The following is a 24,570-nucleotide window of genomic DNA, read 5'->3' as shown; positions in this document are numbered from 1 at the left end:
TAATAGCGGTTTTCAGAAGCTTTGTTCTTTCCTCTGTGCTTGTTTTTCAGTCTAGTTTGGATAGCATGTTTAAGCTTATCCACACATTCCAATAAGATGCTATGCTCCAGAAAATGAGTACTTTACTTTTGGACTGTATCTCTAACAGTCTCCTGTCTGTAACACCAGTGCATGACCCTGTTTTTTCTACCATTGTCGCTGGGCTGCCCATAATTATATCGATATACTTGAAGATTCTCTATATGTAAAAGACTAAAATGCTGCATCATAATTTGCTACTATGTTTTCCCTTCAATTTACATTTCTTAAAATGCCTTGGAATTTTGTCACAGTGCCTTCATACATATGCATGACATGCCTCTGCAAAAGGCAGAACTCCTTATTTTTAGAACTTATGAAAAATGCATCCAAACTTCAAAGATGAATTACAAATCAAGATTTCTGATAAGATATTTTGGGAATCAAATCATAGGAGACTGCTAGAATATAGACAATAAAAATGCTACTATTAATGTGTCTTTAGAGAGAGAAACTATCTTGCATAAATCCTAAGCAGTCTTATTCATGTTTGGGAGATAGAAAATACAAAACATCAGCTAAAATGACAATTTTGATGCCTACAGTTTCTATCTTGTGGTAGTTTTAATATGATTGCATACTGGTTTTTTTGTGCTAAATCACTAAAGATATGAAGTATCCTAAAATAATCTGTGTTCTATATATCCGAATTCACTGAAACACAAACAGAAAGAAAATCTGATGTGCTGTCATGATTTAAAATTCTATTTATGTGTTGAAATAAATAAATTTTAGCATTGAAGTTCTTTATTGATACATATATAATAAGTGTGACAATATTATGCCCTTTGCTGGAAGTACTTGTTCTGTTAGCAGGTGAAAATCCACTAGGAGTTTTTGTAAAGTTGTAAATTTTTTATTAACTCTCAACTCTCACAGATGTACAAATCTAAAGTCTTTACAAATTAATAACTTCAATGAGGAATTTAAAATGTAAATTAAATACCACAGCCCATTGCTAATCTATTCTTACTCAATTTGCAGTATTTTATATTACAAATATATTGTCTGACTTCTCAAAAAAACCCAAACTAACTGCAGTTTCTATTGTGAAACTTATTATGTTTATATGTTTATGACTGAAATAATGGCCTACTTAGAGCTATTAGTGTAAAACCAAAAAATTACTGAGTAGAAATTATTCTTAATTTTGAAACATAAGCATCTTGATATGAATAAATAGAAATGTCAGAATTGCATACTCAAAGGTAGACTATGCAAGCAGTTTTAGTCTTACTCTCCTGGTACCTTTAAGTCTTACATTTTATTTTCCTGTTTTCAAGGGAAAAATTTGAGGTTGTTACATTTGTGAGGGCTGTAAGGTCTTTGAACTGTGTCCAATGCTTACAGCTTGTGGAATTAATTTTCACCAGTTTGCTCTTTCAATGATTATGTAGTATGTCATAGAAAGTGTCTCTTCTGTGCTAGGAAGCTGAACCCACTAAAAAACCACTGCTGTGCAGTTTGCGAGCTATACAGCAGAACAAAGATGTCAGGATAGATTCTGCTTCCTTTTTATTTCATCACAGATGAGTTTTCTTGGTTAAAAACTGTTCTTCTCTGCATTGGACAGATAATGTTTGCCTGCCCAGAACTCGGCTCAGTTACAAAATCTGGATTTTAGCTATAGTATCTATTTGATCCTTAGGGTTCTCATAGACAAGGAAGGTGATTACTTCATACAATAAAAATCCCATTTTTAACTACTTATATTCTCTTTAAACAGCAGAGCATTTCAATCAGGTCTACTGAAAGCATGACAAATTTGCTACAATCTGCAGTTTAAGATGTACTCAGAAAATACTGTCTTCAGGCAATGAAAACAAGGACTTGTGATTATTATTGAGTGGCTAATGTGTGAAGAGATTACTTTCAAACATTAGCTCTTCCTTCTTCCTTTGATTCATATCCCTGTCTTACTCAATAAAAATAAAGCAAACCAACCAACCAACCAAAAAAAATTCCACACTAGGCAATAAAAATTGAAGATTTCATTTAAAGGAAGGGCTAATAGGCAGAAACAGACAAGAAACTGTGGTTAGCCTTGAATATACCAGGCCCTAGATGGTGACACTTAAAATTACTTCAAAGCAGCATGCCGTGCATTACTATGGGGTGGAACAAGCAGTTATTCTGACATCAGAAGTGAATTGGGTTGTTTAACTTCTCAGCTTCTTGAACATTATAGCCATTTTAGTATAATTAAATGAAGATGAGTTGGATGACTATTACTTTCCCATGTTTACAGGGCCTAACCATGATTCATGGTTTGTGTATAAAGAATGCCATAGAAATGTAGTAGATCTTGGAATATGGCCAAGTGCTGTTTATACAGAATTATAGAGATTTACTACACTAGATTAAATCTATATTCCATCTAGTTTAATACAGGTTAGTACCCATCCAATGTAGTATATATTGGCTGGCAGTATTTAGAATCAAATGCTTAAAACAGACATGCAAGAAATCCTTAACCAGCTTGTTGTGTAGTAATCTGTCATGGGAAGTTGCTTCCAGCCCTTTACTGCTGACAGTTTTATAAGTGGACAAAGGAATGAGACTGCGAGAATGAGAATGAGCATTGTGAAGGTGGCTTCAAAGAGGGTGGGAGAAGTCTGTTTAGGTCACATTACAGTTCTTTTCCCAAAGCGTACATCCAGTACACTTCTGTTTACACAAAGTACTTTTCTTCGCTCTCTCTTATGTCAGGATAGAGAGGTTCTTATGTATGCACAGAACATAATCTAAGAAAATTTTTGGAATATAAACCTTAAAGAGTTTACAGGGATCTGTATTAACAGAAGTTAATAGTCATCCCTGAAAGTTTCTCAAGATACAGTTTCTTTTTACCTTTTCAGTACTAGTTTCCGTTAGAAGTGGTGGGCTCAAAGTATAGCCAATTAAGTTTTGTGCAGCATCATTAGGCTGCAAAACACAATTTAGGCTTGCTAAAAACAGTCCTTTGTTTTCTATGCTATTGTAATGTCTTCTCCTACACAAATCTTTTTACAGTCCTGTGTTCTAATGAGAGCGATTCGAAATTAAAATTTCCATCACTCCTAAGCAGTTGCGAATTATGAAAAGAGACCTGTGAACAATTGGTTATTATTCACTCCAGCTATGTTAAATGAGTGTATTTATTTGCTTCTGCTGAAGTGCTGAGCAGCTGATGTTTTACTCTGCAAACTGAGCCCCTTCCTTAGCCCATTTATATAGACACATAGTATATCAGGGTCTATGCATGCATTCAAGCAAGTATTCTTCCTGCACCATAAATACCATTCTTTGTTGCTTTTTTCGTTGTTGTTCTAAAAGCAAAGTCTCTGCATCAGGGACTGTCTGACAAGTGTGGCTGAGCAGCCTGACTGTTCTGTAACTGCTGACCCATCACCACCATATGTGTAGGAAGAACAAGTGGTGAAGAGGGGATGCGTTTGCTGGTGCAGTTACACCGTCCTCTGAAATGGGGTAGCACAGGCTGACAAAAACTGCTTCTATCAGAATAACCACGTAGCTTAGAAGTTCTGATGGCATGTCTGCTCTGCAGAGATCTGCTGACATAACTATGGCCTCAGTTAGATAAGCAAAACTGAATAAATAGAACAGAGGCAGGAAGGGAGAGGTGATGTGAGGAAGGGGAGTTAAAAGCAAGAAAGTTTTGCTGCATAGCAGGAGAATTATGAGGTGTAGGAGGAGATTTTTCAAAGGATGAATAGCTAAATATCTGAATTCTACCTTCTGCTTCTGAAAACCTATTAAGATTGCACAGTGACTGCAAGGATAGATATACAGATGGAGGGGAAGAATAGAAAACAGAAAAAATTCTGGAGAAGGGATCTAAAGAGATAGAATAAAATTGGTTAATGAAGCAGAGAAATGTGATTCTTAGGATAGTATGAGTCACACACCAGGATGATGAAGAGAGTGAAAAAACTGCCATGAGCAAGGGGAAGAGGCTAAGACCACCAAATAAGTAGAGGAAACTTAGTCTAACAAAACAGGTGTTAATGCTGGGATGATGAGGTTGTGCTGGGATATCAGGTGATAACAAGAGAGTGTACGTGTCTAACCTCTCCTGCATGTAGATGCTCCTGCCATGCACCGCAGGGTGCTAGTTCTGATATCCAGGCTGAAGGCCTGTTACAACATGTCACTGAGGCTGCACATTTAGATGTCAGGTATAAAGGCAGCCCTAAAAGCCATTTAGGCTAGTCAGTATATTTCAACATAATTCACCTTTATGATTGATCAGATTCTCATTTCACAGCAGGTGTCGCTTGCCTATTTTGTTTCAGGATGGCTGAAACAAACACTCATGGGGAGTGTGAGTAGGCTTCAACAAAAGGAAGCAAAGTTTACCTTTGCCTGTTAGAAATAATTAAATAGAGAAGAAATAAATGTACCTAACTGTCATGTTTGTAACCACTGTTGTAAATGCTAGGCAGTAGTTGCCTTTGGTGAGCAGAATATAGATACCCAAGACCTCAGTATCCATTTATTTCCCTGCAAGCGGTTTTGTAGCAAGACAAAGACTAGATTCAGAAGTCACTGCTGCTAGTATTAAAACGAGCTGGAAAGTAGCTGTACTGTAAATCTAAAAGTTCTTCATTTGAGCATTGCAAAGGACCCGGTAAAATATATAATGAGCATATAACTATAGGTTCTTGTTATGCTAGATAAAAAGGTAGAAATATAAAGGCAGAAATATAAAGGCTTCAGGAGTGTCTTTTGAGAGTTTCAGATGATAACTTCAGTGTTCTTTTGGCACAGTTGTAGGTAAGTTCCCTCTGAAGTGAGCTCTGCCCAGGGCAGTTCTGAGCTGCACTGTCTCACCTTGTAGATCCCCGTTCTTAATTGAGTCCACTCTATCAGCAGAAAAAGCTGCTGTGTTGAGCTGTTCCCATGTCACAGGCAGCATATATTTCTCAAAGTGTTGTGCCATCACAGTTTGCTTGGTGGAGCTGCAATAAGGGGCGACATCACCTCCTTGAGCTTTATTCCTTAAACTGTCCCCTTAAACTGATAAACTGAGGGGACTGGAATGTGAGATAGACAAGTAGCTAGTGAAGCAGTCACTGGGCTTTAGTCAGGAATCTGCAAACACAAAGAATAAGAAATATTTGAGTGAGAGAAGTAATGAATACTGATGAGTTCCAACCTAACTAAAAAAGTGTCTTCACAAAATTTTGACTACTTTCCCCTTGTGTGCAGGCAAAGGCATCCCAGTGCTTCAGCCCTCCTGAGCCTTTCCTTCTTTTTCTACTAAAGGTACAGCCTTCAATTTGTTCCCTTTAATAACAGCCACTGTCAGACAATGCCTGGCTGATATTGCCGTTCTTTGCTCTTTAGCATTTCTTCTACAAGACCCAGCAATATTTTGGGGAGATGACACTCTCCACTTGGGAGAGAGCCACCTGCCACTATATTTTCTTCTCTCCCAGTGGTTTATTTTGGCAGTAGATTTCCTTTGCAGCTGTGACTACAGTTAACATTTGGAGACTATTGGTTTAGAAAGAGAAGGTATTTAACAGAGATAACAATTATTGTTTTCACGTGGTTGGAAAGGTGATGAAAATTCCAGATATGGCTTATGCCTGTGGATTAAAAACGAGTATCACTCCTTGCCATAAATGCTGCTTCTCTCTCCTACTGTGACAGCTAATAATGGCCGAAAAACAGTTGCTGCATTAGCAGGGATCTCAGTTGGAAGGGGCTTTTGGTGGGGACTTCTCAACTTGCCTCCAGGCTTGTTAAACTCTTCAAGGAAAAGTGGATTGCATGTGTGTACAGCATGGAAGCTGTACTTGTTCCTAAGTTCTGAGGAGACACCTTGGCTTTCATTTATTTAGGTGTTTTGTTAAGTTAAAGCTGTTGGTTTTGTAAAGGGCAGAAGACAAGAAAAATGTGCTATTTAGTGTGTGTTAAAAGACTTAGATAATAAACTTTTCTGTTTGCAAACTTGTCTTTGTTTTCTAGGTTAAATAATTTTAAATTACTTTAAATTATTTGGGTTTTTGGCAGCAAAAATATGAACAGAATGTGCTTCAAAACTACATTGAACTAAGCTTTTATCTCTTTTTTTGCTAGCAATTGCTAATAAATAAACAAGAATTGCAGGCTTGTAATTAGAGGTTTAGTAGTTGCTGCTTAGTCTAAAATGACCTTGAAGTGATATTCTGCTTTTCATCTTTCTTTTCTTTCTGGTAATGTACATGCCAGCAGGGCTAATTCCCTTTCTTTTCTCCAAGGGCTTTGTTGAAGTGAAGGCAAAACTTTGACTTTCGTCTCTTCATATTTATGGTAATCTTCTTCTTGTCACATTCTTAACACTTTACCGCATCCACTTTCATTCCATTGTGAATTTCCCTTGTGCTCCAAGTCCAATTTTCTGCTTTTACCTCACAGTGCTTAAACTATCCATTCTATTCTGCTCTGTTTTCATTGAGAACCAGCCCTTAGCAACTAGATAACAGCCTGTTACTGAAGATGCTTCTTTTCACACACTATAATACATCTTTTCTCTTCCAAAGAGACTTTTGGAGCTCATCAAATGCCCATGCTACAGAACAATGCATCCGTGTGCTTTCTCTCAAATAGCTTTTCTCTTCACAGAACTTTGAAATGCTGGCTTATTTATTACTTTCTTCTAAAGATAAAGCAAACAATTTCATCAATCATGTTGAATTCTTTTGTTCTCATTTTTTATAATGTAGGTATAATCTCTGGAATGCTCTTAGCTGCAAGTTTTTTAGAGAAAGCTAAGGTTTTCTTTAATAATTAGTTCTGCATTCATTATAGAGGATCAGGATCTTGCAAGTAGTGCTGGCATTATCATTTGATTCCAGTCCTGTGTTTACATGCTTTCATGAAGATAAAATGCCCATGTCACACAAAGCAGAAACACATGTACTGAAAGGAGTTTAAAGGTCATGCTAGCCTCCCTACATCCTGCTTCTGTTTGGCTCAGTACCCTCATCCTTTTCCAGAGCAATTCACTTTGATTTAGAGATTGCAGAGGGCAAAAAAACCAGCTACCAGAAGCTCTAAATGAAGTTAAAATTATCGTTTGTCTATGCTGGCCACACTTCTTGAGCAGTAGAAGGCCTGAACCTCTTGCTCTGTATCATCCTCCTTGTTGGCCAAGTTTACCAGCCAAACAGTGGGTAACACATGACCTCAGAAGATGTGTACCCTTAGTGCTGGAACTCTCCCCAGCTTCAAGTCTGCTGTGTCACACCCAGAAGGCCACAGGTCACATAATAGCAAAAGTTACAGTTTTCAGCTAAAAGTTGGATAAAGATGCATAGTTTCACACTAGCTATGGTGACCTAAAAAAAAAAGTGGGAACTGAACACATAATTGTCTTCGTTCTGTGACAACAGATTATCCTACTTTCCTGTGCAAATACGATCAGTAAGTCTTTTTGTTTTCTTTTTTAAATGGATCAGGGTTATAGATTAGGGGTGTTGACCAATAAATGGTTATAATTTGATATCTGAATATAGAGTTTTACAGTAAACAAAATAGGGAGAAAAAAGGAAACAGCAAACAAACATACAAAGAGTTATCACAGGAGTTGAAGCACTCAGTTAAAAAACATGACCATCAAGAAAATAAGAACTGAAAAAGAATAGATTTTTTTTTAAATAATATCAATAAGATGTCTATACAAAGTAGAACTCTTAGGTTCACTCGTGTTCATTTGCTTATTCAAAACTTGTTTCTTTCTGCGTGAATGTTAACTGTATAGCACTTAGTGTACACTCATCCCTTCTTCTGATGTCTCAGCTGGACAATTAACTCAGCTAAATCTACAGGAAAACTTAAGATACATGACAACATGCTTCAAGGTGTTTAGCTATTAGACTGCAATAGCAGTATCAACTGGGCTGGGTTAAAAACAATGTTCCTGTAACTGTCCTGTAACCAGTGAGCTGTTCAGAGCAGCCCAAGTGTAATTACCAGTGTGTTACGTAAAATTTGCTCAAGTTTCCATCCACAAACTTGAAAAACTGAATTATCCTACTTAAAGGCTTTTGATGGATAACGTTTTCCCCTGAATCTGAATCAGTGGAATAAAATAAAGAACACTGTACTGGGTCAGAAGAAAGAAGAGCCGAGAACATAAATGGGAAAGCCAGCAATAGCAATAAATCAGCCTTGCCTATTAAGTAGGATTTCTAGCTCCCTCAGGTTGTTTTGGCAATAGCACTAACCTTAGTTGCCCTCCTGCAGCAGTAAGTGGCTAATGAGGCAGAATGATATATCAATCACTGCCTCAGTCAGAATGCTGCTGCAGACTGTTGTCCAGATCTAGGGTAGATCCATCCTTCAGTCTAAAAGGGCATGATGCTCTGGGAATTTATCTGCCATCCTGGAAGAGGCACTCAGGAGGACTGCTTTCAGAATTCAGCTCAGGCATCTCAGTTGGCCTCAGTCCACCAAGTTTCTTTCAAAGCTGTGCTGAGCTTCCAGATGGAAGTGGGGAATATTCATGACGCAGAAGGGCCATACCATCAGTCAGAGACATCAGACTGCTTTTGTCATCCTGTTTATGAAAGCAGAGCAAATCGAGGTTGTGGGTTTGATTAGAGAATTCCTGGTGCTGTGTTTATATATGCCCATGCTCCTTCCATCTTTGGACTTTATCACTGCTTCAGAGAAAGCAATATCCAGAAGCTGTGAGTACCTCAAAATGGGTTGCTCAGCAGCCAGCATGCTGAGTGAGAAGCTGTCTAGTCAGCAGGGTATGCTAAAAACAGAAGTGACTCATAAATCTTGCTTCTCCTCTCAACTGTCTCCAGCACCTTCTTAGAGGTGATGCCTGAAGACAGGCATACAAGTCCTTTTTTGCAGAAGCTGGACAGTGATGACTTCCCTTGGATAGCAACACTGGGTATACAAAACTCAAGTGATGGGAGCTCACTCAGTGAAGATAACCTTAGGCTTAGTCTGTCATCTGTCCAAAGGAATTCAAAGCTTTATCATACGAGCTTTCTTTGGTCTACAGAAGAGATGGGAGTATGACCACACCAAGCATTTCCATGTGCAAAAAAAACCTAGAAGTTTTAAACCTATGAAAATCCCTGAATTACCATTTATCCTTAACTGTATTTCAACAGCAATGACAAAACCAAGTAGTTTTCTTTTTTATTTTGTTACTTTCTCATCTTTATTCTGGAGTTGTGTTCTCTCATATTGCTCATGTGCGAGCTGGATACAACATTCTTGTTGTTGGGATCCTTACTAAACTGATCATCTAAAGAAATAATTGCAGAAAAAGCTGTAGTTGTACTAACACCAGAAATCAGTGCTTACACTAATACTTTATAAACTGCCTCATTTTAAGGTTATCAGTTATTTAAAAATTTTAGATATGCATAAGGGCATCTTTTTAAAAGATGTCTTTCCAAAACACTGTCGGGAATGCATGGTTATTAGTCTCAAATTAGGATTTTTTGCTTTCTTTCTCTCAGTGTTTCAAGTTGGAAATTAAATGTCATGTAATTGATTGTTAATTTTCCCTCCTGCTGTGTGCAGAAGGCTATTGGATGATGGCACATCATTCTCAACAGGAGGAAAAAGTATCAGTCATTATGGGTACAATTAGTTTCAATTTTCACCATTTTACTTCTATGTGCTGATAAGATTGTCTTAAAAACCAATGTATAGTAATTAACCATAAATATCAAATAATTTTTTTTTTAAAAAAATCTTTAACCTAAACCCCAAATCTAAGTGCAGATGCTTCTTGTGTCCCCATGTTCTTTCCTGCATTGGTAACTTTCAAGACACAGTAATTTTCATGTAGCTGTAATTAACAGAACCTGTCACAATCAGTCAGCTTTTGTTCATGGTTTTGCAGCATTGTTCCTGATTTCAGTACTCATATGATGTTGCTGAAGAAAACCGTGAAAAATCTTTTTCACAGTATCACAATCTATGAAAATTGTGTATTTCCCCACAGCCCTCCCATCTGTTTACAAGAAAAGTCTTGGACTCAAACTGCCATTGTTTGCTTTCTTGCAATAATAGTAGCATATAATTAATGCACACCTGGGAGGAATATATATATAATATATATTTAGAGAAAGGTATATTTGTGCACACATGGGTACTTTACACGTGTCTGATTGAGATCTGTGTGATGACCTACTGAGATTTTTTAAAAGTAGAAGTGAATGTACCTGAAAAGTCTGAATCTTGATCATACAGAATTAGCAAAGTTTGGTCTATAAAATTCAGTCATGTGATGATTTTCCCATTAGTACACTTGGGTGATGCATCTTAAAGCTTTAATGCCAAATACCAACTATTTACATTTTTCTAAATGCCATAAACATAATTTTATCATAGGATCTGAAAAAGTACTTGAGCTGTTGCCTTTTCCCACCTACCACCAAGTAATGTAGCCCAAATGTCATGAGCTTGCTGTGTGATCTGTAGTAAGTTCTCAAAGGTACAACCAATTGGTTTCTGAAGTTCAGTTTGTAATTGTATTCATGATGCAAATAAGGAATACAACCTCACTGCATTCTCCCTGTTTTCTTGTAGCTTTATGATACTGCAAATGCAATGGTGAAAAAACACTTTATGGTGAAGTTAAATGTGGTGCTTATTGAATTCAGCATATATGACTGAATATACGTAGAGAGCAGATCCTTTTCAGAAAGAAGGTGCCATTTTTATGTAGTCACTTGTCAGAGTAGAATGACATTCAGAGGTGCCAATTATTTCACAGCCTAAGTCCAAGACTGAACTAGTCTGAGAGGTAGCCCTGAACTGCACATCTCAGCTCCCCATGTTTGGTTCCTTAGTGCATGTACCTAATTAATTTTGCTAACCCCATGGTTACTGACTGAAAAAATTGGGACATATAAGAAATACTAACAAAAAGAAAATTCAAATGGGAAATAGTGAATTTAAGGCTGTGCCAAAGCAAGAATATTAATAACATTTCTCTGTATTATTTTAAAATTTCTGTTATGTTGTTCCTTATGAATTTTATTGTGTTATAGTTAAACTATGTCAATTCACTAGTTTATAGGCTTTATTAGAGCCATTGATTGGACAAGAGCCACATATGGGAACATAAATTGATTTTATGCAATGTACTCTACAAAAAATTTATTGATATAAAGGACTTCATTATTTGTAGTATTATTCTAAAATGATTCTGGAACAGCAAGAACTCTCTGTGGACTGCATTAGAATTTCATGCTTAAATTCAGTTGAACACTAGTTTTTTATATAAATTCTCTTGTCTTACACTGCTGTATAAAGGAAACTTGGAAGTAAATACCAGGGGAGTAGAAATGCAGATTGCAGCTTCAGGAAATGAGATGCAAGTGTGAAAGATGACAGAATGATCATGTGGGAGGAAATTACTGTAGTTTCTTTCTTTCCTTTATTTCTATTAATAACTAGGTATTATCAAGGACCTCAGACATTTTAAAGCAGCAATTTCTGTAGTAGACAAAGACAGGGTTTAAATTATATATATTGTGCAGCTTTGACAGGTAACCTCACTGCTGCTGAAACATGACTGTAACATCAACACCTAGAGACACAGGGCTCTCTCTTTCCCCATTACCTCTAAATATCAAAAGAAACACATGACTAAGAAATATCATATACTTAGGGGAGAAAAAAGGTTTCAGAACATGGTCCAGCATTTATGTAGTGAATCTGTAAGGGACTCACCACTCTTGACTTACTTTGCAATGTGACCTAAACAGAGCTGTTTCTCTGTAACTGCTGTGAATTCTCTGGCTCCTACGTGCTCTTCTGCATTGCAGGAGCAGAAGTTTGAGGTGCAGTCAAAAAATTCTGGCTTTTAGCTGGAAAGAAAATAGTGTCAACTTCACTGTTCTCATTTAAATTAATTGTGGTCTTATCAACAACTTAAGGAGTGAATCTGAAAATATCATCTTGCATAGCTTGGTGCTGCAAAATATAGTGATTAGCTGTTCTTAGATTACATATCAGACTCTGGTGCTTCCTGAAAATTCGAGACAAAGTTTCTTTTCCACAGACTGTAGTGTAAGATATTTCAGAGCCTTGTACTTTGAAGAGTTCTGCCATATTTAATAGGTGGGTGAGCAGGCAGCTGAAAGAGAAGCATGCAGTTTGTGCCGTGGACTGAAGCAATTTTCTTTCTCCGGTGTTCACGGTGTCCATATTCTTCCTAATAATTTGCAGATGGTTTGCTGTCCCCAACAATGGACAGATTTTTTTCTGTGAAATTATATGGTTAGCTTTGAAACACGCTTAGACATGAAATGGTCCATTATAATGATTTCAATTAAATAAAATGTTTTTATCATGAGAGAGAACTGTGAACTATTCTATGCTTATTCTTCATATTTTCTAGGTTTATCAGATTTACTAAAAAAGTGAATTAGGCTAAGAAGAGATGGCTATTATTTTGATATAACTCATACTCAACAGGTTTTCAATGTGAATGTTAGACTGGAAATCTGACAATATTTTACTTTCTTATGAGAATTAATTTATATTTGGCCATCAAGTTACTGTCTTTCAGATGTTTTTCTAAAAATATTTTTTCCTATTTTGAGTAAATTCTGGAGACTGATACAGAGCTCATGTCTAATAATGAGATGATTTGTTGCCTGGTCCAAAACTGTGCTGTAGGTAACTGTCAGCCTTGCTGTTGGCCCTCAAAACTAGAAGTTTGTGCTGACTGTCAAAAAATATTTCTGCCAAGCTCTCCTTCTCTTTGCTGCTTTGGGGTTGCAGCACTTCTGCCTGACTTGGTATGTGACTGCTGTTCTTCCCCCACACTTGCTTAAACTTGGGCTCAGACGTGTTCCCCTCTGTGTACTGGGGTCCTCATCACTCTTGGCTCACCAGCTCATGGTTCTTTTCCTATCTGCAGCACTGTACTCCTCCAGCCTGCTCCAGGGCAAGTGATACTCCTTTGCCAGGACATGCAGGCATAGATGTTTCTAAAACTGAGCAATAAAGTTAGCTGTGGGCTTTGGGGGAAAGGTGTAGGTGCTTTATCTTGTTCATTGAGCCAGTGAAAGTATTGCTGTGGTGTTGGTAGCAAGCATTGGAAAACAGTGTTAAAGAGCTGATGTACAGGTGGTGTCTGGAAAGCGTCGGTTCGTGTTTCACAAATGGCAGCAGGAGAAGTGTCTCTTTTCCCCTGAAAGATGTGTAGGGATCACTCTGGGGCAGGCAGGGGTGGGGGTGTTGCTGGAACATTTCTTGTGCCTTGGTAGAAGCACAGAGAGGACCCCTGAATTCCCACACCAAGGTTGTTCATCAGAAGATTTTTCCCCATGAACTGTTGGCTTTTCATGTACCTTCTCTAAAGCAGTACTAAATCTGGATTGCATTGAAGGCCTTTGTGGTAGTCATGAAAAGGCTGTTTTGATATGACATCTTTACCATGACTTTCCATTCTTCTGAAAATGTACTTACAGACCCATCTTTATGAAAGGTCAAGAAAGTCTCTTTTCTGAGCTTGTCCTTTAAAATAACTGTCCTTTACTGAAGCTAGAAAGATAACATATTTCATTAGTAGGAAGATGAATGAGTAAAAAATGTATTGTTAGCATTCCAGAATGCTTAAATCTAGGAAGAGATCATTTACTGTTGATACCTTTAAACATTCCACTAATGATCCCATCTTCTGACGAATTAATTTCATCAAAAAAACTCTAATGGAATAAGGTATATTTTCAATGTGGTGCAGACCTTTCTCTGGTAATACTGCATACTTATCCTGGATATACCAGCAGTGAAAGCTAGTAGTTGCTTTCTCTTTCAGTGCTCAGAAGCTGTAAACAAAAATGACCAAGGGACACAACTGTGTGATTTTTCTTCTTTCTTGGATAAGTTTTGTTATTACATTTCATCCATTACATTGGATGTAACTGCTGAGCTGAACATGTTTTGTATGCTGAAAAGATAAGCTTCCAGGAAATACCATTAAACAGTGTAGATCCCAGTTTACATCTTGAGGAGTCACTAGCTCTACTACAGTTGCAGTATCAAACATTGAATGAATGATGACAATTACTTCTGAAAACTTAAAACAACTACTCATAGCAACACTATATTTGTATGTTTTTAATAATTTCATTAATTTTAATTTTTAGTATGGCGAAAAAGGAAGAGAGGCAGTAAAGTAAAACGACACTTTCCAGAAAATTTCTCATTGGGAGGAAATTATTTGGTCAGCATCGGATGTGTGACCTGTTTGCTGTCTCACTGCATGCAGTTTTGTGTTCAGCAGATAAGAGGAGAAATGAGCAAATGTAAATTGTCTGAAATCCACCATGTAGAAGGAATGTCACCTATTTTATATCTATGAGGTTATGCATTTAGCAGCTGCTATGGTACACCTACTGTAATTTCACCACCTAGAAACACAGCAATTAGCTTTGCTGCCCTTTGTGATTTTATTGTTTACATATTTTTTGTAAGGCTATCATAAATCTCCCCATGATTTTCCAGAAGGTGATACCCTGTTCTTGAGTTTTGCTCATTTGAAAAAATCCCCCTTTTGGGTAAATCACTGTGGAAATGCCACAGGGTTCTCATTAACTTTCTGACTATTCAGTTTATTTTTTAAAAAACCTAAAATTTCCCATGAGTTTAGTCTTGTCAAGTTGTCCACATCTTACTTTTTATATGCCAGAATGTTTGCAGGCTGTTGCCCTTTGAACACATTCTTTCAACTCTGATTTCCAGGATCCATTCAGTGCTCTGTATTCATCCATGTGTGAAGTTTTGCACATCTTTACTCCTCTCTTCTCCTTACTCTCCTCTCCCAAGAGTCGTTGCTACTGTACTGCTTTCTTAAGAGGTGCTTTCCAATGGGACGCTCACCATCAGGATTCATACCAGTGCATACTAAAGCAGTCAGCCAATACTTTGTACCTCCATAACCAAATCCCTTGCTTCTTACAAACCTCCAGAGTGTATATGTGTATTACTCAATTGCTTTATTTTCAGAGGAAATTATGTAGAAATTATGTAGAAGTTTGAGCTGATAATTCATGTTTCCCAGAGTTATTCTGGCATAGGAAGCAGTAAAGCTCTAAATGCCTGGTCTCCTCAAGGGTTCAACTGGATTTTCAGTCAGCACATACCTGCTTCTGAATAGAAACAAGCATTACTTTGAAGTAATCCATGTGTTCATTGTTTCACATGTCTTACAGTGATTATATGGCACTACTGGGCAGTGAATGGGCAGTGGTATGCCGAAGAATTGACATGCTCAGGAAATGTAGTCTATGCTGCATTTTATAGAAGCACGTAAATTAAATTGTACTTTTATTTATGATTACAAATGTACTCATTTATGACTGGATGTTGCACATGAAACGTGATGTTTCATACATAGCATGATAAACATTGTAGTGAACATTGAACTAGAAATTGTAGTTGAGTTGTATGACATTTCGTTTTCTAACTTAGAAGAAATTTTTTCTTGCAACTACCATTTCATACACGGCAGATAATCTGCAAGTGATTTGTAGATCTTTACCTTCAGCGATGCACTGCGGCATTCAAATAACCCCCTTTTTTAAAAAAGGCCAATTTAAATCTAATTATTCTGTATTCCGCAGTCTCTAATACCATGGTGTTTATACTGTTACTGTGGAAAGCTGCAGCTTTAGAGGTACAAAAGCCATCAGATGTTACAAGCAAGTGGGCATGTGCTCTTTGCAGAAAGCTTTTTCTGAGTCAAGATTCCTCTTCAGCCCCTCGACACCTTTTTGAAATACCAGGACTGTGTCATTGGCATGTAAAGGTCAAAGGTTCTGTAGCAAGTCTCAAACCATTTGTGCATGCCTCATTAGACAAAGTGACCTCTAACTGCACTAGGACTCTACTGAGGGTTGTTCCTGGAGATCACAGGAATAATCTGTTTTGTTGGGTTTCCTCCTTTTAAGTAAATCAAAGTGTAATGCTTCAAATTTGTTCTTTAAACATATTTTCAAAATATAGTTCCAAAACTAGAAGCAAATAAATTACATTTGCCTTAATTTTTAATTAGCTGAAAGTCATCACTGCAAATTTTGTCTTCCATTACAAAATAAAATAGTCAACTGCCAGGCCTGAAATAATTAAGCAATATATTATAATTAAGCAATTTAATTTTGATTTAATTATGACGTACATCTTTCCTTCTGGTTTAACTGACAGTCACTGACAAAATGCCATAACATAAAACAGCACTAGTGTTTACAGCTTGTGACTCTACATGTTTTGCTTCATAGTATTTGGCATTCATCAGAGCACATGGAAAAAGCCTCTTAGTCTGGAGTAGCTGGCATGTTATTTCATGCTACCCAAATTATGTACTACTTGTTTTTTCCAATTGTTGTTTTGTGAGGCAATTGGGGAAATACTCACAGGTATCTCAGGCTTGAGCCAAAGTTCATGGATATTAACTGGAATCTTTCCATCAGTTTTCATCTGCTTTTGATAGTAAACTGCTCCCATGTAGTTACAGGGAAATAGTTAAGACCACATGCTTATGAAATATTTATGAAGCTGTATTGTATACATATTCTGTGTCAATATCAACATGATTTTATATTAGGCTATAGACTTGAGGGCAAGGACAGAAGTGATGGGCAGGCAGGGAATACTGCTTTATTCGCTGCTGCATCAATAAAATTGCTACAAAATATCCACCAAATTGCTTCTTCAGAACAAGACCAACCCCCTATTTTGTTAAAATCTTTTTCATCATACGACAGTATTGGGGAATGGCTTTTGTATTCCAGACTATACCAGTGTGCAAACCCCTGTTGAATGATAGGAATGGTGAGGATGATTTCAAAAGGTTTGCTCTGCTGCAGTGAGGTCTGCACCTGCAGGTTTTCATGACTGTGGACTTGTAGAACTAAAGTTGAAGGACAAAAGGCCAATTCTTATCTTGATTTAGTGATTTGGGCACTCTTTAGCAACATCCATGAAAACAATTGCATAAGACAAGAAAGGTCATGATTCATCATATTTTATGCAGTCAGGTGCTCTTACGCCCCTTTGATTTTGATGTGTGTTGCCTTTTGTTCCTATGTTGATGTTTAAATTTCTCAGGTAAAGGTTAAAGGCCATAAGTCTTTTGGGGCTGCAAGCAATTGTACAATCAGAGCAATAATGAATGTTTGCTTTTTCTCAAGCCTTTTCTCCCTCTGGTTTTCTGACGTTATTCAGATCAGTGATATTTATGATGCAGCAGAAAATCAGAACAATGTTTTCAAAACCTGGATAAACATTTCAGCTAGCCTTCCTGTGTTGCTGAAATTTCTTTGTGCATATCTTCTCACCTTCATCCCACTGGCCCAAAATTCTTTGCTATGTGACTGTGGTAGGTTGACCCTGGCTGGGTGCCAGGTTCCCACCAAAGCTGCTCTATTCCTCCCCTCCTCAGCTGGACAGTGGAGGGAATATACAACCAAAGGCTCCTGGATCAAAATAAGGACATGAAGACATCACTCACCCATTACCGTCAGTCAAAACAGACTTGAATTAGGGAAATTGGCTTAATTTATTACCAATCAAAGCAGAGTAGAGTATTGAGAAATGAAACCAAATCTTTAAACACCTTCCCTCGCCTCTCCCTTCTTCCAGGGCTTAGCTTCACTCTGGATTTTCTCAACAGTGCGGGGAGATGGGGAATGGTGGTTGTAGTCAGTCTATCGCACATTGTCTCTGCCCTCCCTCCTCCTCAGAGGGAGGACTCCTCACACTCTTTCTCTGCCTCCAGTGTGGGATCCCTCCCAAAAGAGACAGTCCTTCACAGCCTTCTCTAATTTGAGTCCTTCTCATGGGGTATAGCTCTCCATGAACTGCCCCAGCATGGTCCCTTCTACAGGATGCAGTCCTTCAGGAACACACTGCTCCAGAGTGGGTACTCCGTGAGGTCCCAGGTCCTGCCAGCAAACCTGCTCAGTGTGAGCTCCTCTCTCCATGGGGCCACAGGTCCTGCCAGGACCCTGCTCCAGCACAGACTTCCTTTGGGGTCACAGCCTCCTTCAGGCACTCATCTGCTCCAGTGTGGGGTCCTCCACAGGCGGCAGGGGAATCTCTGCTCCGGCACCTGAAGCACCTCCTGTCCCTCCTTTAGGCCTGACCTCAGTGTCAGCCCGGCAGTTCCTCTCACATATTCTCACTCTTCTCTCCCAGTAGCTGCTGTGCAGCAGTATTTTCCCCTCTTAAATATGTTATCCCAAAGGTGCTACCACCATTGCCGATGGCTTGGCCTTGGTCAGGTGCAAGTCCATCCTGGAGCCGTCTGGAATTGGCTCTGCAGAACGTGGGGGAAGTGTCTGGCAGCTTCTCACAGACACCAGCCAGTAGCCACCCCACTACCAACACTTTGCCATGCAAACCCAATACAGTAATATACTGCTCAAATAAAGGTTTTCCAAAATGCCCATTAAACAACATGAAATTAAAAATAAACTGATACGGGATTATGCTTGGGACAGCCTCATAGATATTTCAAAATGGCTGCATTTAGACTCCCTACAGATGTTGTATTTTCATGAATACAGTAAGATACCTGAATAATTTAAGAGAATATTGTCAGTAGCAAGTGTCACACTAAATAACTGGAAGGAACATTGTCTTCACTTAGTAAAGATAAAAATGCATGCAAATCAATTTCTATTTGATACACAGCTTTAAATAGGAAACAATAAGTTACTACTTCAACAGGAAATCAAAAGTGTGTACTATGTCCTTATCACCTCATTTATTTCCTGTATAGAAACTTTGTCCCTGACCCACACCTCTGTAATTCTCACAGAAAAATAAATATGTAAATACATTGAAATTTGCACATAGGGAGCATTTATTACACAATTTGCTTATACTTTCAAATTGAAGAGCAAAATGTAAATCTGTATGAGATTTTTACAGGAATTTTGAGGTTTCAAATGTAGCGGTTCCAAAATGCAAACCGTTGGAAAAGTGCTCTAAACAATAAAATTATTCTGGCTGAAATTAACCCTGCAAAAGACTTTACTCTCTTGTCTAATAAATATTTTATGAAGAACTTGGAACTATATGAAAATGCAGTCATATTTACGCAGTAAGTATGAGAACCAAGTGATATTCTGCCTATTTATTCATTTATTGATGAGAGATACATTTCAATTATATTACCTTTTGGTTTTTTGTTGTGTTTTTCTTTTTATTCCAGCAGCTTACCCAGGAGTGAAAATGGTGAGTGAAAGTCATCATGAGGCCCTGGCAGCACCGCCAGCAACCACAGTAGCAGCAGCCCCTCCAAGTAATGTCACCGAGCCAGCCAGTCCGGGAGGAGGGGGAGGAAAAGAAGATGCATTTTCTAAGCTAAAAGAGAAGTTCATGAATGAACTGAACAAAATTCCATGTAAGTAAAACTTGATTGATGAAAAAGCTTCTGTTGGCAGACTAGATTTAATTTGACATTTTCTTCCTTGACATTTATTTAGACAGCATACTGAATGTTTTCTAGTCAAAGCTGGTAAAATCACAAGATTAAACTGGTTTTGTAAGTTCCTCAAAATTAACTGAAGTAGGAAAAAGAGAGTCCAACTCATATGTAATTTATGTCTATTTTTAATGATGAATTACTGCTGAATCATTAAAACTGAATCTAGAGAACATCACTGTGGCTGTGGGACCAGTCAGTAAAATGTTTCCTATAAGTAATACTTAAGGTTTCATGTTTATGACATATGTGTGTGGGCATATTACCTTGAAGTAGTATTTGGCAAGAACTCATAAATATGGAGAAAACAAGGGGACTTGTATCTTTGGAGATTAGAAGATGCAGAGAGAAATGGGAAAATGAGGTTTTCACAAGAAAATAGCTAATACATCAGCAATGTATGAATGTAACTATGCTTTTCCCACACAATTATTCTAGTAGATCAGCCACTGATGCTGTTTGCACAAGTTCACATACCTATGCAGAAAACTTAGAAGTATAAATGTGTATTTTTGTGAAGTTAGTAGAACTAAAGTCAGCAGGGTTCTTTTGGTTTGTGCTAAAAAGTATTGACTCAAATTTGAGGCCTCAATTTGTTCACATAAAAAAAATACAAGCATTAGTTTTGTGCTGTTATTTATGATTTTACTGGGGTTCTTGAACCTGTCTGGTATGTTTTACTATACATACGCTGGTATCACACGTAGAACTAATTCAGTATTGTCAATGGCATTTTATATAATACAGAAAAAATTCTTTTTGTTAATGAGAGAAAAATTGCCTAATGCTACCAGCAGATCATTTTGTCATTTTTGTAAATATGAAGGTGAAGTCTGTTTGTGTATGTGTTTTAACAGCAGGCATTAGAGAGTCATTCAATCTTTAATAATTTTTTCTTCATAAGAATAAGTAAATGTAAAATATTTTCAGAGTAGTATTTTAACATATGTAAGAATTTTCAGTTTAAAAGGCTATCCTTTGTGTAAAGAAATGCTCTGTGACTGATAAAGACAGATAACAAATTAGAATATTAATCTTTTTTTTTATCTATAAATGGATCTTGGCAATGTGACGAGATGAGGTTTTTGCAAAATTGATAGCAAACAGCTTTGCTCTGTCACTCCAAATTCTCACTTGCAAGAATTAAGGTGTTACAGAGGCAAGAAATTTGCGTGCCATTATTTTGGTGATTTGTGCAGTCCCGTGCAAACCATACTGAAATGAAATTGTCTGATGATATCAAGGGAAAACAAAACTAAGAATAAAAATACAAAAATACAAGTGTAAAAAAAAAAAGGAGGGGAAATGAGAAGAAATTGAGGGAGAAACAGCCAGAATTTGAAACATTTGTCTTGTAATTTTTATTTCACCATGCTATGTAAATAATGTAGGTGAGACTTTTATGTAGCTATTCTCTTATTTTTAAACTTTCATTTTAACTTCACAAAGGCATAAATGGTTTCCAGTATGAGGAACTCAGTAGATGGTAGGTGTAGGAAAAGGCCTGTAGGTAGAGAGAAACTTGGAATGCCCTGCTGCATGCTTTTTTAAAACCACAGCAAAAACAAGTGGAAAGTCCAATCTGGAGAATCTTTTCAAGTTTAATTGACTAAAACTTTTATTTTCTCTTCATGAAAGAAAAAAAACCCTACTGTTACATAATGAAAATGCTTACTTAGAAAAGAATATTAGGCCATAAAGCAAGTCTTACTTACTGTGAAATACATTATAGTGTTTATAAAATGTGGTACCTTATGCTGACAGTGAGACCAGAACATATTGCCTCCATCTTAGAAATCTGGTCTCTTATCCAAGATCATGCAGTATTGTTGTTGAGGGGAAATGAAACTAAGGTAGTCACAAATCCCATGCCAATTGTCTGCTCTTATTATAGAGGCTGCAGATGTGATTGGATCTTCCCAGGATCTCTATCAAATGCTGTGGCTATAATTATGTAACATAATGTTTTGCTGTACTGGGGGGGTCTGCCATTTCAAGAAGAAAGTTGAATGTTCATTGTACTACAGGGGGGCAAGGGACTTGTGTGGGGGCTTTTTTGAAATACTAGCTATGAAATTCATGCCATTGACATGTTTTGAGCATTTTATATTCCAGATAACTTCTCTTTTGCCCATTTGCCTCGGTAATAAATCCTGCAAGAATGGGCTGTGTTACACAGAGGTCTGTATGTATTTTTCATTTATAAACTAACATAAACATAAAACAAGTTTAGTTAGGCTGTGTACAGAATACTGGGGGCAGGAGGGCAGAGGAGACCTCATTTCCATGTTGGAAGATTATAGCATTTTCTCATGAGTTGTTCAGTTTATGTCAGTGGGGAGTTGTCAGTGTGGTGTTTTCAGTCTACTGCCAAGAAAAATTTAATTGTGGTGGAAAAGTTCTCAGGACTTACCTCTTACAGCTGGCTGCAAATTTTTTGAGAATCTCTCTTAAAACAGAGCAGAATGTAAATTAGTACAAACCAAATTGTTTGTATAGTGCCTTTCTGGGAATTCCTTGCTCTGTGAGAGAGAAGAAATACGGTGCATGGGCCCTGTTGGGATAGCACAGATGCTTGTGTTTAAGAACACATCCAAGACCATGGACCAGGTTTTTCCTCTGGTAGATTCAAACTGAAGACCTGATTTGAGTCTTACACATGGCAGTGGAATGCCGTAGTCAGCAAGTTCTCTAATCTTTACAGATGAGGGACAAGCCTGTTTTCTAGTTCATGTGCTTTATCATTTTTACTTCCAAAGGTCTCATGTTCATCCCCACATGACAGGAACGGCTTTGAAATCGCAGTACTTAATACAAGAGGATTTTGTTTTCAGTGCCCTTTTGCTTATATGAGAGATAAAAAATTAAATGTTTTAGTTGCCTCTGCCTAAGATGTCTGCAGATGGAATATAAGCCGTCATGATGTAGTGGATGTATAATAGGATAGAGTGTTGTGAAAAAGCTCACCTGCAATCAACTTGGCTTGAGTGCTAAAAAGGCCAAGCCATAGTAGGGACTAATTTATGTAGTCTTCTCTTTCTGTTTTATCTTAGAAATTATATAATATCAGGTCAGGTTTATATTAAAAAAAAAAAGAAATGACAACATTCTAATCAGGGAATTAATGATAACAAAGATAAAGGTACAGCAAACTATATCTAGCTGAATAAATACTGTTCCTTTCATGTGGCTTATAATAGAAGATTCATTTTTTAAAAAGACTGTTTTGTAGAACACACATATGTCAGAAGTTAAATAGTCTAGACATACTAGCTAACTAAAAATATTAGGATTCCTATTAAAAGTTCACTTTGCAAAACTACAAGATAGGGTCTGCACAATTTAAATTAGACTGGTGTTTTCTTCTGTGATGTATGCACAAGAGAAGTCTTGTTTTGTCCAAAAAAAAGGATGAATTTAGTAGAAGGAGGAAATAAAAGTTCCAAGAAAAAGAAAAGACCTGTTTGTATCAGTATACATTATTTCAAGAACAGTGATGCAGTGCGTAAGCCGGGTTAAAATTTTCATAGGTACAAGCAGAAAATACAGAGTTTTTTTCTTGATTTGTATCTCTTTAAAATAGAACATCCACCACATTTTGTGACAGGAGAACGCAGGCTTCCAAAAGCATACAAACCATTCAGAATGGCGATGTCCTAACATACATTTCACTCTGGATAAAGCAAGTGGGATAATTTTATTACACTGAGTCATACAATTAAAGTGCAGGAATCTGGTAAGTTACTGAAGCATAACTGTGAGGAATTTTTTTCTCCGTTATGTAAATCCCTGCATTTTGGTTGTGAGTGGCTGATTTGCATAATCACAGTACGGTTGTTTTTCCGTAACTGAACTGTGTATAAATGTCACTCTAACTTAATTGGTTCTTATATTTTCAATCCTTATTTATCTTTAGTCTGCAGACTTTTTAATCTCTTTACCAGAAAGTGAAAAAAGGTACCATCTCTGCTTTAACATTTTACATTTTAAATATAGTAAATGCAACACCTAAAAAAAGGGGGAAAACAGAGCAGATAAACCAGCATTTATTCTTCTGAAAACAAAATGCATTAAAAGATTTTATAAGATATATCAGTTCTTTCCTTCTTCCTTCTCATTGTTCTTACATCTGGGTCTTTGTCTACAGGCCAGGAAAATATCTGCTATACATTTACAGTAAGTGTGTTGTAGCAAGACTGTGGTAATGGCAGCAACAGCTTTTGGGTGGAGACTTTAAATGTCAGGATACTGGTACTAACCATATACAAATAAAAATTGACATAAATTACCACTAGTTTACTTAATAATTGTGAAATCAAAGTGATGTTGATGTGTTTTCTAATGACACATTCCTGTATGAACAGGAGACCTCATTCTGCCAGTAAATAAGACAGCAAAAATCCAATAAAATTCCAGCATACATCTGATTGAATAATGATATGCTGTTAATGCTTGGGGTAAAATCTGGAAAAGCTGCAATAGCTGATTGCATTGAATTCAGGATACTGTTATTGCCTCTTTAATAGGAAGATATTGCATATTTCCAATGCTCTCTTTATACAATTACAATGTAAGATAGCAAAGTTACATTTCTGTACAAACTGTATTCTGAAATCTTTGGCTGGCTTGCCACTCCATTTGGCCTCAGTAGCTGGTGCTCAAAAGCCCTAAATTTGATTCATCTTGTACAACTGACTGATAATCCCCCAAACCAGAAGCTCAAATCTCTGTGATAATTCAGGCTAAAACCTGATGTTCTGTGCAGACTTGTCTCACATTCTGTTTGCAGAGAAAGTTTTATTTCCCTCTCCTTGGCCTAGTGAATAACTGTCAAAATAAAATGGGACTGGAGGCTGTAGAGAGAACTGTAGTAAAAATGTAAAAGTAACTGTAAGACTTAGGTCTAATTTAATTCTAAATAATATCTTAGTAAGCTGAGTACCAAGTTATAGATATATTTGGGTAATTTAGCAAATAAAATAATTCTGGATTTATGTATTTAGCCATTTAAGTAAAAATTT

General features: G+C 37.1%; 1 protein-coding gene across 6 annotated transcripts in view; it reads left to right on the top strand.

Moving 5' to 3' along the window:
- Positions 1 to 24,570, top strand: part of SYT1 (synaptotagmin 1) — a 338,128-nt gene that overhangs the window by 194,365 nt on the left and 119,193 nt on the right. For 4 of the 6 annotated variants that reach the window (XM_032105808.1, XM_032105807.1, XM_032105804.1 and 1 more), the window contains one exon: positions 19,277 to 19,468. The exons of 1 other annotated variant lie outside the window; for it this stretch is intronic. In XM_032105808.1, coding sequence (XP_031961699.1) covers positions 19,297 to 19,468 — 172 coding nt within the window. In that variant the 5' untranslated portion in view covers positions 19,277 to 19,296. The remainder of the gene's footprint in view (positions 1 to 19,276; positions 19,469 to 24,570) is intronic. One more of the 6 variants, XM_032105806.1, reaches the window with a different exon arrangement.

This window comes from Corvus moneduloides, chromosome 4 (assembly GCF_009650955.1).
Source record: "Corvus moneduloides isolate bCorMon1 chromosome 4, bCorMon1.pri, whole genome shotgun sequence".
Taxonomy (NCBI): Eukaryota; Metazoa; Chordata; class Aves; order Passeriformes; family Corvidae; genus Corvus; species Corvus moneduloides.
The sequence above is the reverse complement of the archived record's forward strand: the minus strand, read 5'-3'. Positions and strand labels throughout refer to the sequence as shown.